Raw genomic sequence first — 15,840 nt, 5'->3', positions numbered from 1 at the left:
TAGCCCTGGGATGAGCCTATTTTCTTTTTAAGTGAAGGGGGAAACGTGTAATTTATTTCTCAGTCTTATGAAAAATAATCATTTGGGCCCCCAAGCATCATCCAAGGATAGCCATTGAGTTACTTTTTGTCTCAATGGGTCATTATCCACATGGAATGGCTCTAAGCATACAGCTCTGTCTCCCTCCCTCCGTCCCTGACTACTGGGTAACCTGCTTCTGTGTGGCAGGGTAGGGGATGAGGATGCAGGGACAGGACAGACACAAAGCATTATCTGAAAGACATGGTGCCCTATTTTGCTTTTCTGTTGCTGTGATAAAATGCTCTAATCAAAAGCAGCTTGAGGAGGGAAGGGCTTGCTTGGGTTATATGCTCCCAGGTCACAATACACCACTGAGAGAAGTCAGGGGCAGGAACTCTGGGAAAAAACATGGAGGGTGACAGTGTTGGTTCTTGGTCTTGGTGGTTTCTCAAATGATGTGTTTTTAAAAGCCAGTTTGGGAAGATGACCCAGTCAATAAAATGCCCATCTCACAACCACAATGGACTGAGCCTGGATTGCCAAAACCCACACAAAAGCTGGGGGGGGGCGTTCTGTACCCCTAGCACTGGTGTGGGAGGCATGGGAGACAGGGGATCCCAGGGTTTTCTGACTAGCCTTTCTAGATAGTGAGCTCAGGGCTCAATATTAGACACTTTCTCAGAAATTAAGAGAGGGTGCAGTAGAGGAAGACACAGTGCTGACCTCTGGCTTCCGTGCACATGTGAACATGTACCTGCATGTCTATGCATACACACAAATGTGTACACATACATACACCACACGTATCCACACAACAACAACAAAATCCGCCATGTCCCTTACTACCCCATGAAAATTTTCTTACAGTGGATCTAGGGTGGAACCCTGGAATTGGAAGGTATCAAAGGGGGCTTTATAAGCTTTTTGTAAGCTGACCCTAATGTTTAACCAGGACTATTTGCCAGTCCCTTGAACTTTATCCAGATAATGGCAATAATATCACACTTATCACCTCACCATGCTACGACTGTCTCAGTAAATGGGCACCTCTGCCCTGCTGCTCATGAGACTGAGGAAAGATGTCCCCAGGAATCTTCACTGGTGCTCCTCTTCTTGGGATGCTGGCCTTAACCTTTGACATAAGACACAGCACTGAGCCTCTACCCTCAACTCCAAGAATGGCTGGATTTACTTTGTCTGGAGGACTTTCCATCTCCCCATCCTAGGCTGGTACCATCTCTATTTCACAGATTGGTAACTGGGAACCTGAGTGACTTCTATTAAAGTCGCAAGCCTGTGTCTGGGTGAGTTTTGAGCTCTACAATGAACTGTCAGTTCCAGGCTATGACTTGAAACTCAGAGCCTCGTCAAGACTCACCTCTTGCCTTCCTTAAATACAGACGGTTCTTGGTATATGCACTAATCTTCAGGAGGAGCCACCCAGCTGAAGTCAAGAGTCCCGGATCCCAGGTTTTCAGCACTGGGTTCTACGTGTCCCCTACTTTCCCATTCTTCTATAGAATTTAAAAATCTGAGGGTATTTGAACTTATTGCCAAACTTCGGTGGTGTGTGTGTCGGGGGGGGGGGAGTCGGCTACCCTATCTCTGACTCCTCCCCACTCTCCTCTTTGTGTTTTAGTCATACCCATAGCCTGCCACCCTCCAACCTTACTGTGACCTGTGACATTTCCATATGTCACTTTCCATGTACCAGGCTCCACACCACTGCCTAGAGCCCACAGTCAATGTGGGCTGCTCATTGTAACCACCCCTATCATTGGCCTTGTCCATCACTTCCCTTTCTCCAAAATGTTATCACCCAGGCCATAAGCTGTCCTGGCACTGACCCCTGCTCCCCTTATATTCAGCCAGTCCCCACATTTCCACCACTCAACACTGGTTACATCCATCCCTCTTTCCCCCATCGCCCTAGGGTAGGCATAGTCTCAGAAGCCGGACTGCCTTCCTCCTATCCCTAGTCTCCTTGCTCTGCATATGATCCGGAACAACCCGAGCGCAGTTTCCTGGACGCTGCGTCGTTCCATCCACTGCCAGGACTCCTGAGCAGGAAAATGCTGCTGGGGCTCCAAAGCCTGCTCCTCCTAGCCTTCCAGGTTCCACCTGAGCCTGGGCCTACCGAGATTCAGCACCACAGGCTCAGCTTCAGCCCTCGCCTAAGGGCCAATCCTGAGGAAACTTTCAGTATCTTCTCGGCTCAGCTTGAGAGCCCCATCCTGATTGGCTGCTGCGGAGCTCGCGAAGCTCCGCCCCCGAGGTCCTGTGCGCGCTGGAACCCGGAAGTGCGAGCCTGGAGATGGCAGGGGATCGGAAAGTGGAGCTCAGCGAGGCCCTGGCGCTGGAGCCGGGCTGGCGCCACGCCTGCCACGCACTGCTCTACGCGCCCGACCCCCGCAAGCTGTTCGGCCGCATCCCGATGCGCTTCGCAGTGCTGGTGAGGACGCGGCATGCCGGGTCGCTCCCCGCCCCGGCGCCCGCGCTCCCCGGCCAATCATCGTCCCCCTCCTCCCCCAGATGCAGATGCGCTTCGACGGGCGCCTAGGCTTCCCCGGTGGCTTCGTGGACTCGCAGGACAGCAGCCTGGAGGACGGGCTGAACCGTGAGCTGCTCGAGGAGCTGGGCGACGCGGTGTCTGCCTTCCGCGTGGAGCGCTCCGACTACCGCAGCTCACACCTCGCGGCCAAACAACGCGTGGTGGCCCATTTCTATGCCAAGCGTCTGACGCCGGAGCAGCTGCAGGCTGTGGAAGCCAGGGCACCTCAAGCCAAGGACCACGGGCTGGAGGTGGGGCCAGCCAGCGACCCACTCCATGTCCTGTCTGCCCTCTCCCATGTGTCTCACCTAAGAAAGCCACTGAGTGGAGGAGAGTTTGACATTGTATTCTTTCAAGTGGCATGAACTAGTTGGCATATCGGTCATTTCCAGGCTGGATATCACCACCAACTTGGTGTCCTTTGGTAGCTTTTGCAGAGATTGCTAGGAATACACATGCAAGGCTCTTTCCTGCTGCCTATGCTAATTAATACTCATGACACTCTAAACCCTTGATTTTGGGCCCAAATGTTCCTTAAGCAGAAAGTGTGACAATGATAATAGTGGTAGGGACACGTGTGGAGGTGACTCTCCAACTGAGGGTGAGGATCATATTGAAACTGACTACTGTGCACACTTCTGCAGTGTAGACTGAACCGTCTATCGGAATCCGTCACTGGCTGGGTGAGGAGGTCAGAGGAAGACTTGGGCATTTGCATTTTGCTTGATCACCAAAGTGATACCTATACAGTTGTGTAAATTCTGTGATTGGAAATGCTGCTACAGCCATGCCTGCCTCTGCAGGCAGTAGCCAATGAGGATGAAGGGAAAGATGGAGAAAGATTAGCATGGATGGAGCTGGATACCCAGCAGGGGTCATTTGTAAGCTTTCCTGGGGTGTGATTAACTGGCCCTGTTTTGCCTGGTTGTTAGGTTAGATCTCTACTCTGGAGAGCTCTGTACCAAGGTAGGTAAGGTAATGTATTGAGATACTTGAAGTCCCATGTGTCACCTGTCTGCTTTTCATAGGTGCTGGGCCTGGTGCGGGTGCCTCTATACATCCTTCGTGATGGTGTGGGGGGCTTGCCCACTTTCCTGGAGAATTCCTTCATTGGTGTTGCCCGGGAGCAGCTACTAGAAGCCCTTCAGGATTTGGAACTTCTGGATCCTGGCATTATGGCAAACCTCAAGATCCCAGCTTCTAAGTAGAGTCAGCCCACTATGGACCCATGGAAACACAAGATGAGGGCTTTGGTATAAGGGAAGGATGGCGGGAGGCATGGGCAAATGCTTTGTCTTCAGGGGCTGAGAAGTGATAATTGATACAAGATTAAAGACAGGTGTACATGCAGTGTGTTTTCAATAGAGGACCTTGTGTGATGGCACTGGGGATAAAAGGCTGTGGTTGTATCTCAAAGTCGCACCCCCCACTCCCTACACGTGGATCAACAGCCTGAAGCCCCTGGTATGCATATGTGCAATCTGTGATCGAACACAGCTTGGCACACTCTCCTCTGCCCAGTTTAACCATGATATGGCACCAGGAACATCCCACTCCTTCCTGCTGAATGGTGGTGGGGTTCTTTCCCATCTGCTCCACGGCTGCCGGCCAGGGTCCAGCCCAGACCATTGTTGTTAGGGAAACAGAGGAGGGGGTTTCTTCCTGAGGATGGCCCTAGGTTACCTGAGGCTTGAGCAAAACTGTGGGTTTCAGAAAGTTGGGTAAGACCCTAATCAGGCCTGCACTCCTTTCTTCCCCAACCGCTGAGGGTTGCAATGTGTCAAGGGCTTCTTGGGCTGAACCTAAGACCGGAGACTTCAGTCCTGATGCCACTCTTCCAGAATGTTCATCTCTGAGCTCCATTTGTCTCTGTCTAGACTGCCCTGCCTTTTTAGAGTCATCCAGGAAGGCAGGCTGATACCTGGGGCTCTAAGCTCTCCAGTTCTTTCAACAGATACGGGTTAATAGCTGCTCAGTGGCAGGTATGGTAGGTAACAGAAGTAGAGGCCCATTACCTTTGTCTCCAGACTTCTGAGTGAGGAGTAGGCACACCACATCATAAATAAATAGCACTATTTAGTAAATACTGTGAGCTTTTGTCAGCCATGTGGGGTTCAGGAACCCTTTAACTGTCATGTCAAACTTACCTGCATGATACATAGTTTGTGTTGTTGTGTGCCAAAAAACACTAATGGAAAAGCGGGATTTCTGGACCATAGTTTCTTGGTGACTGACCTACAGGGAAAGCTAGGTTACTGTTTGTGGTGTGGTATGTGTATGTGTTTACAAGGGAATAAATGAAGCAATGGATATGGTTCTGTTGGCATTCTTTGACTTGGGTTGGTCTGGGATGTCCCTGGTAAAGAGCATTTAAGCAGAAAGAAGAGAAGGGTAATCACAAAGGAGTGTGGAAAGACATGTGTAAAGGGGCGTGTGTGAAGGCCCTGAGGTAGGAAGAATCTTGTCAGAACATCCCCTGGATGTACTGCTTAATCCTGATCTTGGGATGTGTCTTATAGTCAAGTGCCTTATTTAATCCCCAGGAAGTACTGCTTAACCCCAATCTTGGGATGTATCTTATAGTCAAGTGCCTTATTTAATCCCCAGGAGGTACTGCTTAACCCCGATCTTGGGATGTATCTTATAGTTAAGTAACTTATTTATTCCAAGACTGTTCCTGTGACTGATGTGGATCTTTGAAAATTCTCAGTGGGCGCTGGGGATGTAGCTCATGTAGCTTTGCCTAGCATGCATGAGACTTCAAGTCTAAACCCTGGCATTGCATAAATAACACCTGTAACCCTAGTGCTGAGGCAGGAGGATCAGAAATTTATTCTTGGCTATGTAGTTCAAGACCAGTCTATGATTCATGAATTTCTTCTTCTTCTTCTTCTTCTTCTTCTTCTTCTTCTTCTTCTTCTTCTTCTTCTTCTTCTTCTTCTTCTTCTTCTTCTTCTTCTTCTTCTTCTTCTTCTCCTTCTCCTTCTCCTTCTCCTTCTCCTTCTCCTTCTCCTTCTCCTTCTCCCTCTTCCCTCTTCCCTCTTCCCTCTTCCCTCTTCTCTCTTCCCTCCCCCTCCTCCTCCCTCACAGGGTTTTACTATGTTGGGCTCTGTGAGGGATTAGTTTAATCATGTTAACAGGTGTGGGACGACTCCTGCACTGGCCCCTATGCCTACCCCCTTGTGAATGGCACTTTTCCTGGGCTTGGGATCTTGGACCTAATCACCAGCATGTATCCATGACTACAGATAGAGTGTGGGCAGCTGCTTTAAGCTCCTAATGCCTCCACTTCCCTGCCTTGATGAACTGTACCGGAAAACTGTAAGCAAAATAAACCATGTCCCCACATAAGTTGAAGATATTGGGGTATTTTATCATGGGAACCAAAAAAGAAACCGAGACAGTTCCCCTGCCCTATCTAAGAAGCCCCCGCTCCCAGGCAGTGGAGTCCTTCACCATCAGCCACCACACACTTCCACGGCCTGGTCCTGGAGGTACCTACCTGCCTGGCAGGAGGGAGAGATGCAGGCTAGATTGTGCAAAGTCTCCTCTTGCCCACTCCCATCCTGCTGTGGGATGGTCAGCCAGGATGGAAAGCACACAGGAATCCCTGTGCCCCTTTAAGCACAGTCCTCTGGGGAGGGAAGAAGCTGGGAGCTCCTGCAACCTCCACCCCTGCTCCCAGCAGCAAGGACCTTCAGCTGAGCACTGGACTTCCTTATCTCAAGCTTGGGGTTGTGATTCCTGGGGAGAGGGTTAATGGAGGGAGCACTTGGCATTAACTTTGGGCAGATCAGCCAGCACTGTGTCAGCAAAGGCTGCTGCTGCTCCTTCCTAGGGAGGAGAGGGGCCCTGGTCAACCCTCCCTTCTCCCCAACACACATTGTTGCCTCTCTCAGCAGAATCAGCGACAAGTTTCTACTTCTCGACCTTGCATTTTCCCTGTTCTCAGAAATCACGTTCAGACCTCATTTGGTCCTGAGTCCAAGTCCTTGTCAGTTGGCAGGTGTGAGGCAAAGCTGCTGTTTCCTGACAGGACCATGAAGGGAAGGAGGGTGGTCTCCTGTCAGTGAACTTGAGCGCTGAGGGGGGCTACGTGATGGGGCTAGTGGGAAGGGAGGTTTATGGCACAGCAAACATTCTGTCCCCCAATTCACACAGGTAAATGGTGAGAACATGTCACCTCTGATGAAATTGGCAGGTGACATTAGAGTTGGAATCATGCTCAGCAGTTGTCCCCTCCAGAGAACAAAATCAAGAAGCGGATTGTTCCCCTAAAACGCAGCCACTACCAAAGAGGCTATGGGCAAGATAAAGGAAGAGTCTACTTTTAGACCTTAAAATCCCCTCCAAAGAGAAAACTGTGGTCTTTCTCCAAGTCCCCCAGATTCCATCTTCCCAGTGGGTTTGGCAGTCTCTCTGCTGTAATGGACACCTCCTGGCAAAAATTCCCACGGTCAGAGGTGAAACCACACACAGGCCCCACCCTCATCCTTGCTGTCATACCAGCAAAATGACAACAGTGAGTGACCGCAGGCAGCTCCTAGTTAACCTCTTCTTAGCTGAAGGGAATCTGTACTCTAGACTCTTCCCCAGAGTTCTCGGCTCTCCCTAAAGCACACTGGGAAATCCAGACCCTGAAGACTCCATCTTGATTTTCTTTCTATCTTTGGGCATAGCCCCTGGTTCAATACTGATGTGTAAGACCCTTGGAAAGCTCAGGCTTCCAGGATCTTAGCCCAGGATCTCGGCCACCCCAATCACAGAATGGAGGCGAAAGCTTGATGCAAATTGCATGAGGCTTTATTGTAGTTTAACGAGCTAACCCCATGTTAGCTCAGGTCTTTGACCCACCCACCATGGCGGATGGCTAGCAAAGACTGTTCGAAGCCGCTGCATACAGATCTTTATAGGGCAGCGTAAGGGGAATGTCTAGGGGTATGCACAGGTCCAGGATTGGTGTGCCTCCAGGCTTGGAGGGCTTGCCCTGTGTTGATTGGTCAACTGGTTGTTATGGCCCATAGGCCCTCCCAGGGTGGTTGCTATGCTTTGTGCGTCATTGCTGTGCACTTGTCCATAAAGCACACCCAAGGTCGTAAAGCATAGCACCACCAGCTAACTTCTGATTGGTTCCTTGTCACGAGGCAGGCATCTGACTTTCTAGTGTCTAGGGCAAGGTCATAGAAGCACATGTTTGGCCATTATGGCTGCCAAAAGGGAAGCTGGTCCCTGATGGGGAAAATACTTCTGTGTATGTTTATAAATAAAGTACTTGCTTGGCCAATGAGACAGCAGGTTAGGCTGGACTAGGAGTCAAAGAGGATTCTGGGAAATGTAGTAGAGAAATGGTGTTCCAGACAGGAAGTGACATAGCAAGGAGACTCATTTTTAAGAAGAGGAAAAAGGAAGTGTCGCTCTCTTTCCCCTCGGCTCCTGCTCCAGCGGCACGATGTGATCCAGCAGCTAGGAGGGACGCCAATAAGGCGTCTGATAAGATAAGTCTTATAAAATATATAGATGTATGATAATTGAGACTGAGCTAACAGATGAGAATCCTAGTCATTGGCCAAGCAGCATTGTAACTAATACAAGTCTCTCTGTGTATTCATTTGGGCCTAACTTGGGCAGGCGGCTGGCATAAAGCTTACACGTGGCAGTGGGGCTCAGCGGCTTTTGGCAGAAAGATTTATCGTAACAGGTCCCTTCAGATGGATATCTTCACCAGAGTGACAAGCCTCATCATGCACCTTAAGTGAAACCAAGAAGACTCCTAACTACGAATGTCCTGTTTCTTTTGTATGTAGAAATGGGTGTGGTGGGACCTGGATGTAAAAGTAGAATACTGGGAAAGACCAGGAAAGGGGGATGAGAGACGGAAGATGTGATTATATAAGAAAGCGTCGCAGCAGGGGTGAATATGATCGGTGTGAATTCCATGCATGTGGGGGTGTGTCACAACCCCCTCACTCTGCACATGCTGTGTCCCGTTGAATAAGAGGCCCCAGGCAGGATTCACCATCACTGTCTCCACTCTCTCAGGCTACTGAAGGTCACACCTCACAGATTTAGGACATTCTGACATCCAGGGATAGTTCCAGGGTGTGGATGGAGGCAAAAGTCTTTTGAACAGGGGGAGGACGGTTGAGATGTTTGAGAGCTACAGAGTGGAAGAACTAACTCTAGTCAGCTTTGGGAAATGGGATGTGACAACATCCGGCTGTCCCGTATTGCTACAAGGAAAGGGCCGTGAATTATGGAAAGAGTGAAGAACCAGCTAGATCTTGTCACAGAAACAGCAGTTACTCGGGGGATCTGAGGAAAGCATGGAATTTGGAAGCAGAAGAAGAGGTGAGGCGTGCCGGCAACTCCAAAGGAGGAGTTTAAGGAAATCGATCTATTAAAAAGAAAGAAAGGGCCCATGCTGCAGGGGAGGCCGCGGCGGGGAAGATGGCGGAAGGGAAGGCGGGAGAGGAGAAGCCGGAGAAGCCGCAGAGAGCCGGAGCCGCCGGAGGACCTGAAGAAGAAGCAGAAAAACCTGTGAAAACTAAGACTGTTTCTTCCAGTAATGGAGGGGAAGGTTCCAGTTGCAGCGCTGAAAAGCGATCAGCTGACGAGGAAGCTGTGGACCTCCCCACAAAGCCTACAAAGATCTCCAAGTTTGGATTTGCCATAGGTAGTCAGACGACAAAGAAAGCATCAGCCATATCCATTAAACTTGGATCAAGTAAGCCTAAGGAAACGGTTCCAACCCTTGCTCCAAAAACCCTTTCAGTAGCAGCAGCTTTCAATGAAGATGAAGACGGTGAACCAGAAGAAATGCCTCCAGAAGCTAAGATGAGGATGAAGAATATTGGAAGGGACACACCAACATCAGCTGGACCAAACTCCTTTAATAAAGGAAAGCATGGCTTTTCCGACAATCAGAAGCTGTGGGAGTGAAATATAAAATTTCATCTTGGAAATGTACATGATCAAGACAATTAAATGAAGTGTTTGGAGATTGGGTATGGGTGGGTACAGTTAGAAGGAACAGTCTCCATTTGTAAAGAACTAGCTTTGGAGCCGTTTTTTTTTTTTTTTTTCTTTTCTTTTTCTTTTTCTTTTCCTTTTTTTTTTTTTAAAGATTGAGTGGTACACTAATAGATGACAGTTTGAAATTAGAGGTAATTTATGTTTTATATACAGATTTCAAGACATTTGCTAATTTTGTAGTTTCATGTGATTAGTTTCCAAAGGTTACAGATAATAAAGAAATCAGAAGTAGTACCTTTCTTAAAAAAGAAAGAAAGAAAGAAAGAATGAATGAATGAATGAATGAAACTTCATAGAGCCCCAGAAGAACAAAGAGCATCCTCAACCCAGGAAGAAGTCCCTCAGGTGCAGATGGGAGAGTGAATGCCCTAAAATACTAAGGAAAAAACCACAAACAAGGCAGTGACCATAGAATGTGGTGGAATTGAGACCAGACAGTAGAAACTGATGACTGTTGGTTGGCCAGTGGACATGTTAGCAGACGGGCCATCTGGAAAAGAAACAGTATTTGAGGGAGAAAAATAATCTTCCTAAACACAAAGATCCCACACCTACAGTTTGGCTGGATAAAAGATGACACTGAAAAAAATGGAACATCACATCTGTGTACACCAAGTTCATGTGCAAGAGCATGGGTAGCACCATGAGCTCTCTGGAAAGCTTCCTAGTGTGGTGCAGGGAAACTTGAGGAAAGACCTCGACAATGGGGAAACCTAAATACAATAAAAGCAATTTATAGCAAGTCTATAGCCAACATCAAATTAAATGGAGAGAAAGTCAAGGCAAAACTCCACTGAAATCAGGAATAAGACAAGGCTGTCTACTCACTCCGTACCTCTTTAGTATAGTACTTGAGGTTTTAGCTAGAGCAATAACACAGCTTAAGGAGATCAAAGGGGTGCAAATTGGAAAGTAAGAAGTCCAAGTCTCATTATTTGCAGATGATATGACCCCACATAAGTGACCCTGAAAATTCTACCAGGGAACTCCTATAGCTGACAAACACTTTCACAAAAGTGTCTGGATACAAGATTAACTAAAAAAGGAAAATTAGTATCCTTTCTATATGCAAATAACAAATGGACTGAATAAAAATTCAGGGTAACACCACCTTGCACAATAGCACCAAATAGTATAATTATATTGGGGTAACTCTAAGCAACTAAAAGTCCTGTGTGACAAGAAGTTCAAGTCTTTGAAGAAAGAAACTGAAGAAGGTATCAGAAGATGGGAAGAACTCCCACGCTCATGGATTTGTAGGATTAACATGGTAAATATGGTCATCTCACCAAACGCAATCTAGAGATTCAATGCAATCCCTGTCAAAATTGCAACACAATTCTTCACAGATCTTGAAAGGACAACTCTAAACTTCACATGGAAAAAGAGAAAACACAGGATAGCTAAAACAATTCTGAAGCATAAAAGAACTGCTGGAGATACCACCATCCCTGATTTCAAGTTGTAATAACGGGCTACAGTAATAAAAACTGAGTGGATTTGGCATCAAAGGAGACAGTTTGATCAATGGAATTAAATGGAAGACCCAGATGTAAATCTGCACAACAATGAACACCTGATTTTTGATAAAGAAGCCAGAAATACACACTGTAAAAAGACAGCATCTTCAGCAAACGGTGCATGTCAAACTGGATGTCGGCATGTAGAAGGATGCCAATTGATTCATGGGCTACCATGGCAACCTAAGCATGCCTCTTCAGTAGAACACAGTGACTACCCAGGATCTTGTCTTCAAATTTCTTCAGGCCCTAGAAGAAAATGGCTTTATGTCTTTGGCATCTCTTACATTGCTCCAAATGTAGTCTTAATGAGTACTCAGTTAAATGCTTGCTGAATGTGGGAGTGGCCTTTGAGGTCTCTTTTGCTCAAGCTTTGCTCAGGGTGATAGAGAGACTACTTCCTGTTGCCTCTGTGTCAAGATGTAAGGACTGTCAGCTCCAGCACCATGTCTGCCTGCACACTGCCATGTCTCACCATTAATGATAATGGGCTGAACCTCTGAAACTGTAAGCCAGCCCCAGCCAATTAAATGTTTTCCTTTATAAAAGTTGTTGTGGTCATGGTGTCTCTTCACAGCAGTAGAAACCCTAGCTAAGACAGTGTGAAAGCCTCTATAATTCATTCTCTTAGAATTAAAACCTTATGTCCTTTAACAAAATAGTGCCTCTATGATTTTCATTTTTGCCAAATACAAGTATCTTTCTGCACTGTTTATATAGAGCTTTTAAAGCTAACATGGGCTAATTGAAAGGGTCAGGTTGTTTCAATTTGGAGGTATCATTTTAAGGTAATTGACTTATTAAGTCACTGGTCAGCTCCACTAGCATCAGCTGACAGTTTGTCTTACTCTGGTCATGGTGGCTAGGTGATTCCAGTTGTGTTGGCGAGGTGACTCTGGTTGTATTGGCTAGGTGACTCTGATTATGGTGGCTAGGTGACTCTGGTTGTGGTGGCTAGGATTGCTAATTGATGCCATCAGGGATGCAGGAATGGATTTTTTTTCTTTACCAATTAAAGAATTTAAAAACAGTCACAGGCAGAAGTTCCAGGACAAAGATCAAGACTCAAACAGAAGTTTGAGGACAATTTATTAGAATTTAAAAGACAAACCCCCAGGACAGGGAGCCTGCAATCTCCCAGCTGCCTGGAAAGTTGGAGAATGGAGCAAAACAAAAGCCATGCTGCCCAAGGATAACCTAGCATTCAGACACCAGGTGTAGATGTCCACACAGTGTGAAGAAAGTTTAGAAAAAGGGCAAATGAGCCCAAAGCCTTGCTTCAGGACTTTAAAACGTGCTTGGGCTCTAGACAGCATCTGAATGAAATAGAAGAGAAGAAAAGAATTATCTCCCAGCCCAGCTGATCCTCATGGCAGCTCCTAGGGACTGCACCAGAGGGGTAGGAATTACAGGAAAGAAAAGCACATTATCCTAGTCAGGTGTGTGGTGTATACTTTTAATCCCAGGACTGAAGAAGCCGGCGCAGACCGATCTCTGTGAGTTCTAGGTCAGCTTGGTCTGCATAGTAAGTTCCAGGACAGCCAGGGCTACATAGTGAGATCCTGTCTCAACATCCACCCCTGATTCCCCGCAAAGAAAAGCACATTTTCTTAAGGTGAGTCCTCCTTCCTAGTGTTACTTACCTAGCCAGACCCCTTACCTGCTCCACTGGATTAACTCTTAAGGGGAAGACAAGGGACTCATCTTCACTTAGATGTAGAGTCCATTCTTTGTAATTACTAGAGCGAGGAGAGGGAGAGTGTAAGAGAGCAGGAAGAGCAAGAAGAGAGGGAGGAAGAAGAGGAGAAGGAAGAGGAAAGACTTTTAGATGTGTCTAAGGAAGCACAGTGGCATCCTTGATTCCATTAGCACTTAGATGACCATGATTACAATGATGCTGTGAGGTTACAGCCTGTAACTCAGCACAAGCATGAATTTAACTCACACATGAGCACCGAAGCCCATTTGTGCTGGACCATTCAGGACAGGGTCTCCCATTCACTGCTACCTCCACTAAAATGACAAATAAGAAAGAGATCTTGGCTTTTCGAGGGTAACCCAGTGCAGATTTAGTTTCTACTAACCCATTTGTTGGCTTTCTAGGTGTTAACACACAGAGCTTGATGATTGTGCCCCTGATGTGCCCTGCCACTAAGGCAGGTATAGGACCTCATTCTTGTTCTGTATTACTTCAGGGATGTAACTGCTTCCCCCTCTTCTTCCTCTCGTTCTTCTCACTATCCCATTCTCTCCTTTTCCCTGCTCTTGGCAGCCAAAGTTCCTAAAATTCCTTAATTCAAATGTCCAAGTTAAGTTTCAAATCAAGGAGTTGCATTCTGTTTCAAATATGAAGGAGAAACAATTTTTGCTTAAGTGAGCCATCTCCTTTATTCTGCAAGCCACAGCAGAACACTGTGTGCCTCCCTCCTCTCGGGAAATGTACACACTCAGACATTATTTTGGAACTGCAAATATGTTTCCATTTGCTGGTGGATGTGTATGATTCATCAACAACACAAGACCAAATTTCAACCTTTTATTAGGTTCATACCTGAGATTCTCAGAGGTAGACAGAATTTGGGATTATTAGGTCAGGCTCATTGAGTCCATTGTCTCTCATTGGAATCTAACATATCCAAGGACAACTCCAAGCCAAAGCTGGCCATCATATCGTCCTTTGCACTTTGGTGATCAGGTCATCTTTGAACCAGTCTGTAAGGCAGGAAGGAGGCTCTGGGCAGATTGATTCAGATTAAGCAACCTGAGTCAATGTACCAGTAATTAATTCCTAACTAATTAACAATGATCACCTGCCACCATGTAACAAACTCACCATCTCAGCAATGTGTACTGAAGTTCCCCCAAAGAACATTCTGCAAGGCTGATTGATGAATTAGAATTTCAGTGATTGTGGGCAGTTGAAGTTTGCAGGTCCAGAGCCTAATTATAATTCATCTTCTGCTGTTTTCACTTTTTAAAACAGCACTTATTGTCCATTTCTGTTTGGGACCTAACATCTTGGTGAGAACCAGGTAAAGCCTTCTAGAATAACAGACACCTCACTTCCACCCACACAAAGGCTAAGAATGTCATCAGATAGCATACAGGGCCTGCAGTAAAGGCTCTCCACTGCTGTAGCTGAGGTACCCAAAGTTGTATTTGAAAGGTATTTTGGCTTATGACTTTTTTATTCTCTTGCTATGAAACTATTACCTAGTCACTCATATTTGCCTCCAGAATAAACTCTTTTACTCTACGGTGAGAGCTGTGTTTTCATGTATAAACAGCAATGTGCAGTATACGCGTGCATTTCAGTCCTGTGTCTTCAGCCTGCAGTCCACCAGGGTTAGCTGTTCCGGGCTGGGTTGTTCTGTGTGTTTCTCATGCTTGCTCTTCCATGAGGAGGCCACAAAACTGCAACATTCAAATCAACAGTAACTGTGCCATGAGATTGTTTCTGAAGTAAACATGATTATTTCTTGTCAATTGAAGCGTAAAAGGCACAAAGTGAAATTTGTATTGTTCTGCCTGATTTCAAACAATTCCCCGGAATTAAAGAATTTATTTGAGATCACTGTCCTCCTTGGCAGACCCCTCCCTGCCCCTGCCTGCATTTAATAAGAGCCTGAAATCAGAAAGGATTCCCTGGTCCCATACCATGGTAACTGATCACATGGCTAACAGCGTGTCCATTGCTGTTTAAAATGCTTGGACTGAGATGCAAAAGACAAATGACCTCATCCCTGTCGACCCTGCTGGGCTTGCTCAGTGCCAGAGATCAACATCCAAGCCTCTACACCCAGATCTTAGTCAATTGAAAAACCAGATTAGGCTGTTTTCCAAGGATGTTTTAAAGCGTTTATTTGCTTAAGTGACTATAAAATTAGTAATGTGGTTAGGATCAAGTTAATGCTGTAGTGTGGTCTTTGAATTTATCTCACAGGCTGCACTAGGCCAAGATGTTTTTGCATTGATTTGCAACATCCTTAAAACCAGCCAGTCATCAAGACTTTTACAACTGAAAAAGAGCCTTGCTTGTACTCAGGGGCCTGGGAGCACTGTTCATGAACACACTCACTTTAGAATCCAGTGTCATTGTATGTGCATGTGTGTGTGCACGTCTATATATCTGTGTGCATGTGTATATATGTGCATGCATGAATGTGTGTGTACACGTGTGTATATACGCCTGCATATATACGGACATGCACATGTGTGTATATAGATAGATAGATAGATGTGTACATATATCTTATGAATGTATATGTGTGCATATATGTATATGTTTATGTCTGACCATACTTACCATATGTGCTCACTATGAAGAAACAATTAAAAGTCTATTGTGTGCAAGATAGTTTACCTAAATAACTATATTTTGCAAATATGTATGTTTTATAATTTTCCCCATCTACTTTATTTTCTTCTTATCTCTTATTTTCTTGCTTGTATATGATTCAGTGATCTATAATATATAATATTGTGTTTGTTAAATATTATGCAACTTAATATCCACAGTTAATCTAAAGCCATACTCATGTTCATATGCCTGTATGGAAATTAATATATATGTATATATATTAATATATAATATATAATTTATCATATACATTAATATAGCTACTTGTTATCTATATAGCTACCTATTTACCTATTATTTATAATCATATATCTGTCTAACTATCTTCACTCTATCATATGACCATCTTTCTCCTA

The 15,840-nt window shown here is 45.9% G+C and overlaps 2 protein-coding genes across 2 annotated transcripts; both read left to right on the top strand.

The window, feature by feature from the left end:
* Positions 1 to 2,335: 2,335 nt before the first annotated feature.
* Positions 2,336 to 3,780, top strand: Nudt16 (nudix hydrolase 16). Its single transcript, XM_027414762.2, has 3 exons — positions 2,336 to 2,473; positions 2,554 to 2,823; positions 3,601 to 3,780. The coding sequence occupies exons 1-3, from the start codon at positions 2,336 to 2,338 to the stop codon at positions 3,778 to 3,780; spliced, it is 588 nt and encodes a 195-aa protein (XP_027270563.1).
* Positions 3,781 to 9,000: 5,220 nt separating this feature from the next.
* Positions 9,001 to 9,511, top strand: LOC100764225 (PEST proteolytic signal-containing nuclear protein). The gene has a single exon (XM_027414761.2). The coding sequence runs from the start codon at positions 9,020 to 9,022 to the stop codon at positions 9,509 to 9,511; it is 492 nt and encodes a 163-aa protein (XP_027270562.1). The 5' UTR covers positions 9,001 to 9,019.
* Positions 9,512 to 15,840: the final 6,329 nt, after the last annotated feature.

This window comes from Cricetulus griseus, chromosome 4, assembly GCF_003668045.3.
Source record: "Cricetulus griseus strain 17A/GY chromosome 4, alternate assembly CriGri-PICRH-1.0, whole genome shotgun sequence".
Taxonomy (NCBI): Eukaryota; Metazoa; Chordata; class Mammalia; order Rodentia; family Cricetidae; genus Cricetulus; species Cricetulus griseus.
The sequence above is the reverse complement of the archived record's forward strand: the minus strand, read 5'-3'. Positions and strand labels throughout refer to the sequence as shown.

Coding starts and splice junctions, on each gene's coding strand:
- Nudt16 (XM_027414762.2), top strand. CDS start 2,336: ATGGCAGGGGATCGGAAAGTGGAGCTCAGCGAGGCCCTGGCGCTGGAG. Junction 2,474..2,553: donor CGATGCGCTTCGCAGTGCTG/GTGAGGACGCGG, acceptor CTCCTCCCCCAG/ATGCAGATGCGCTTCGACGG. Junction 2,824..3,600: donor CCAAGGACCACGGGCTGGAG/GTGGGGCCAGCC, acceptor TGCTTTTCATAG/GTGCTGGGCCTGGTGCGGGT.
- LOC100764225 (XM_027414761.2), top strand. CDS start 9,020: ATGGCGGAAGGGAAGGCGGGAGAGGAGAAGCCGGAGAAGCCGCAGAGA.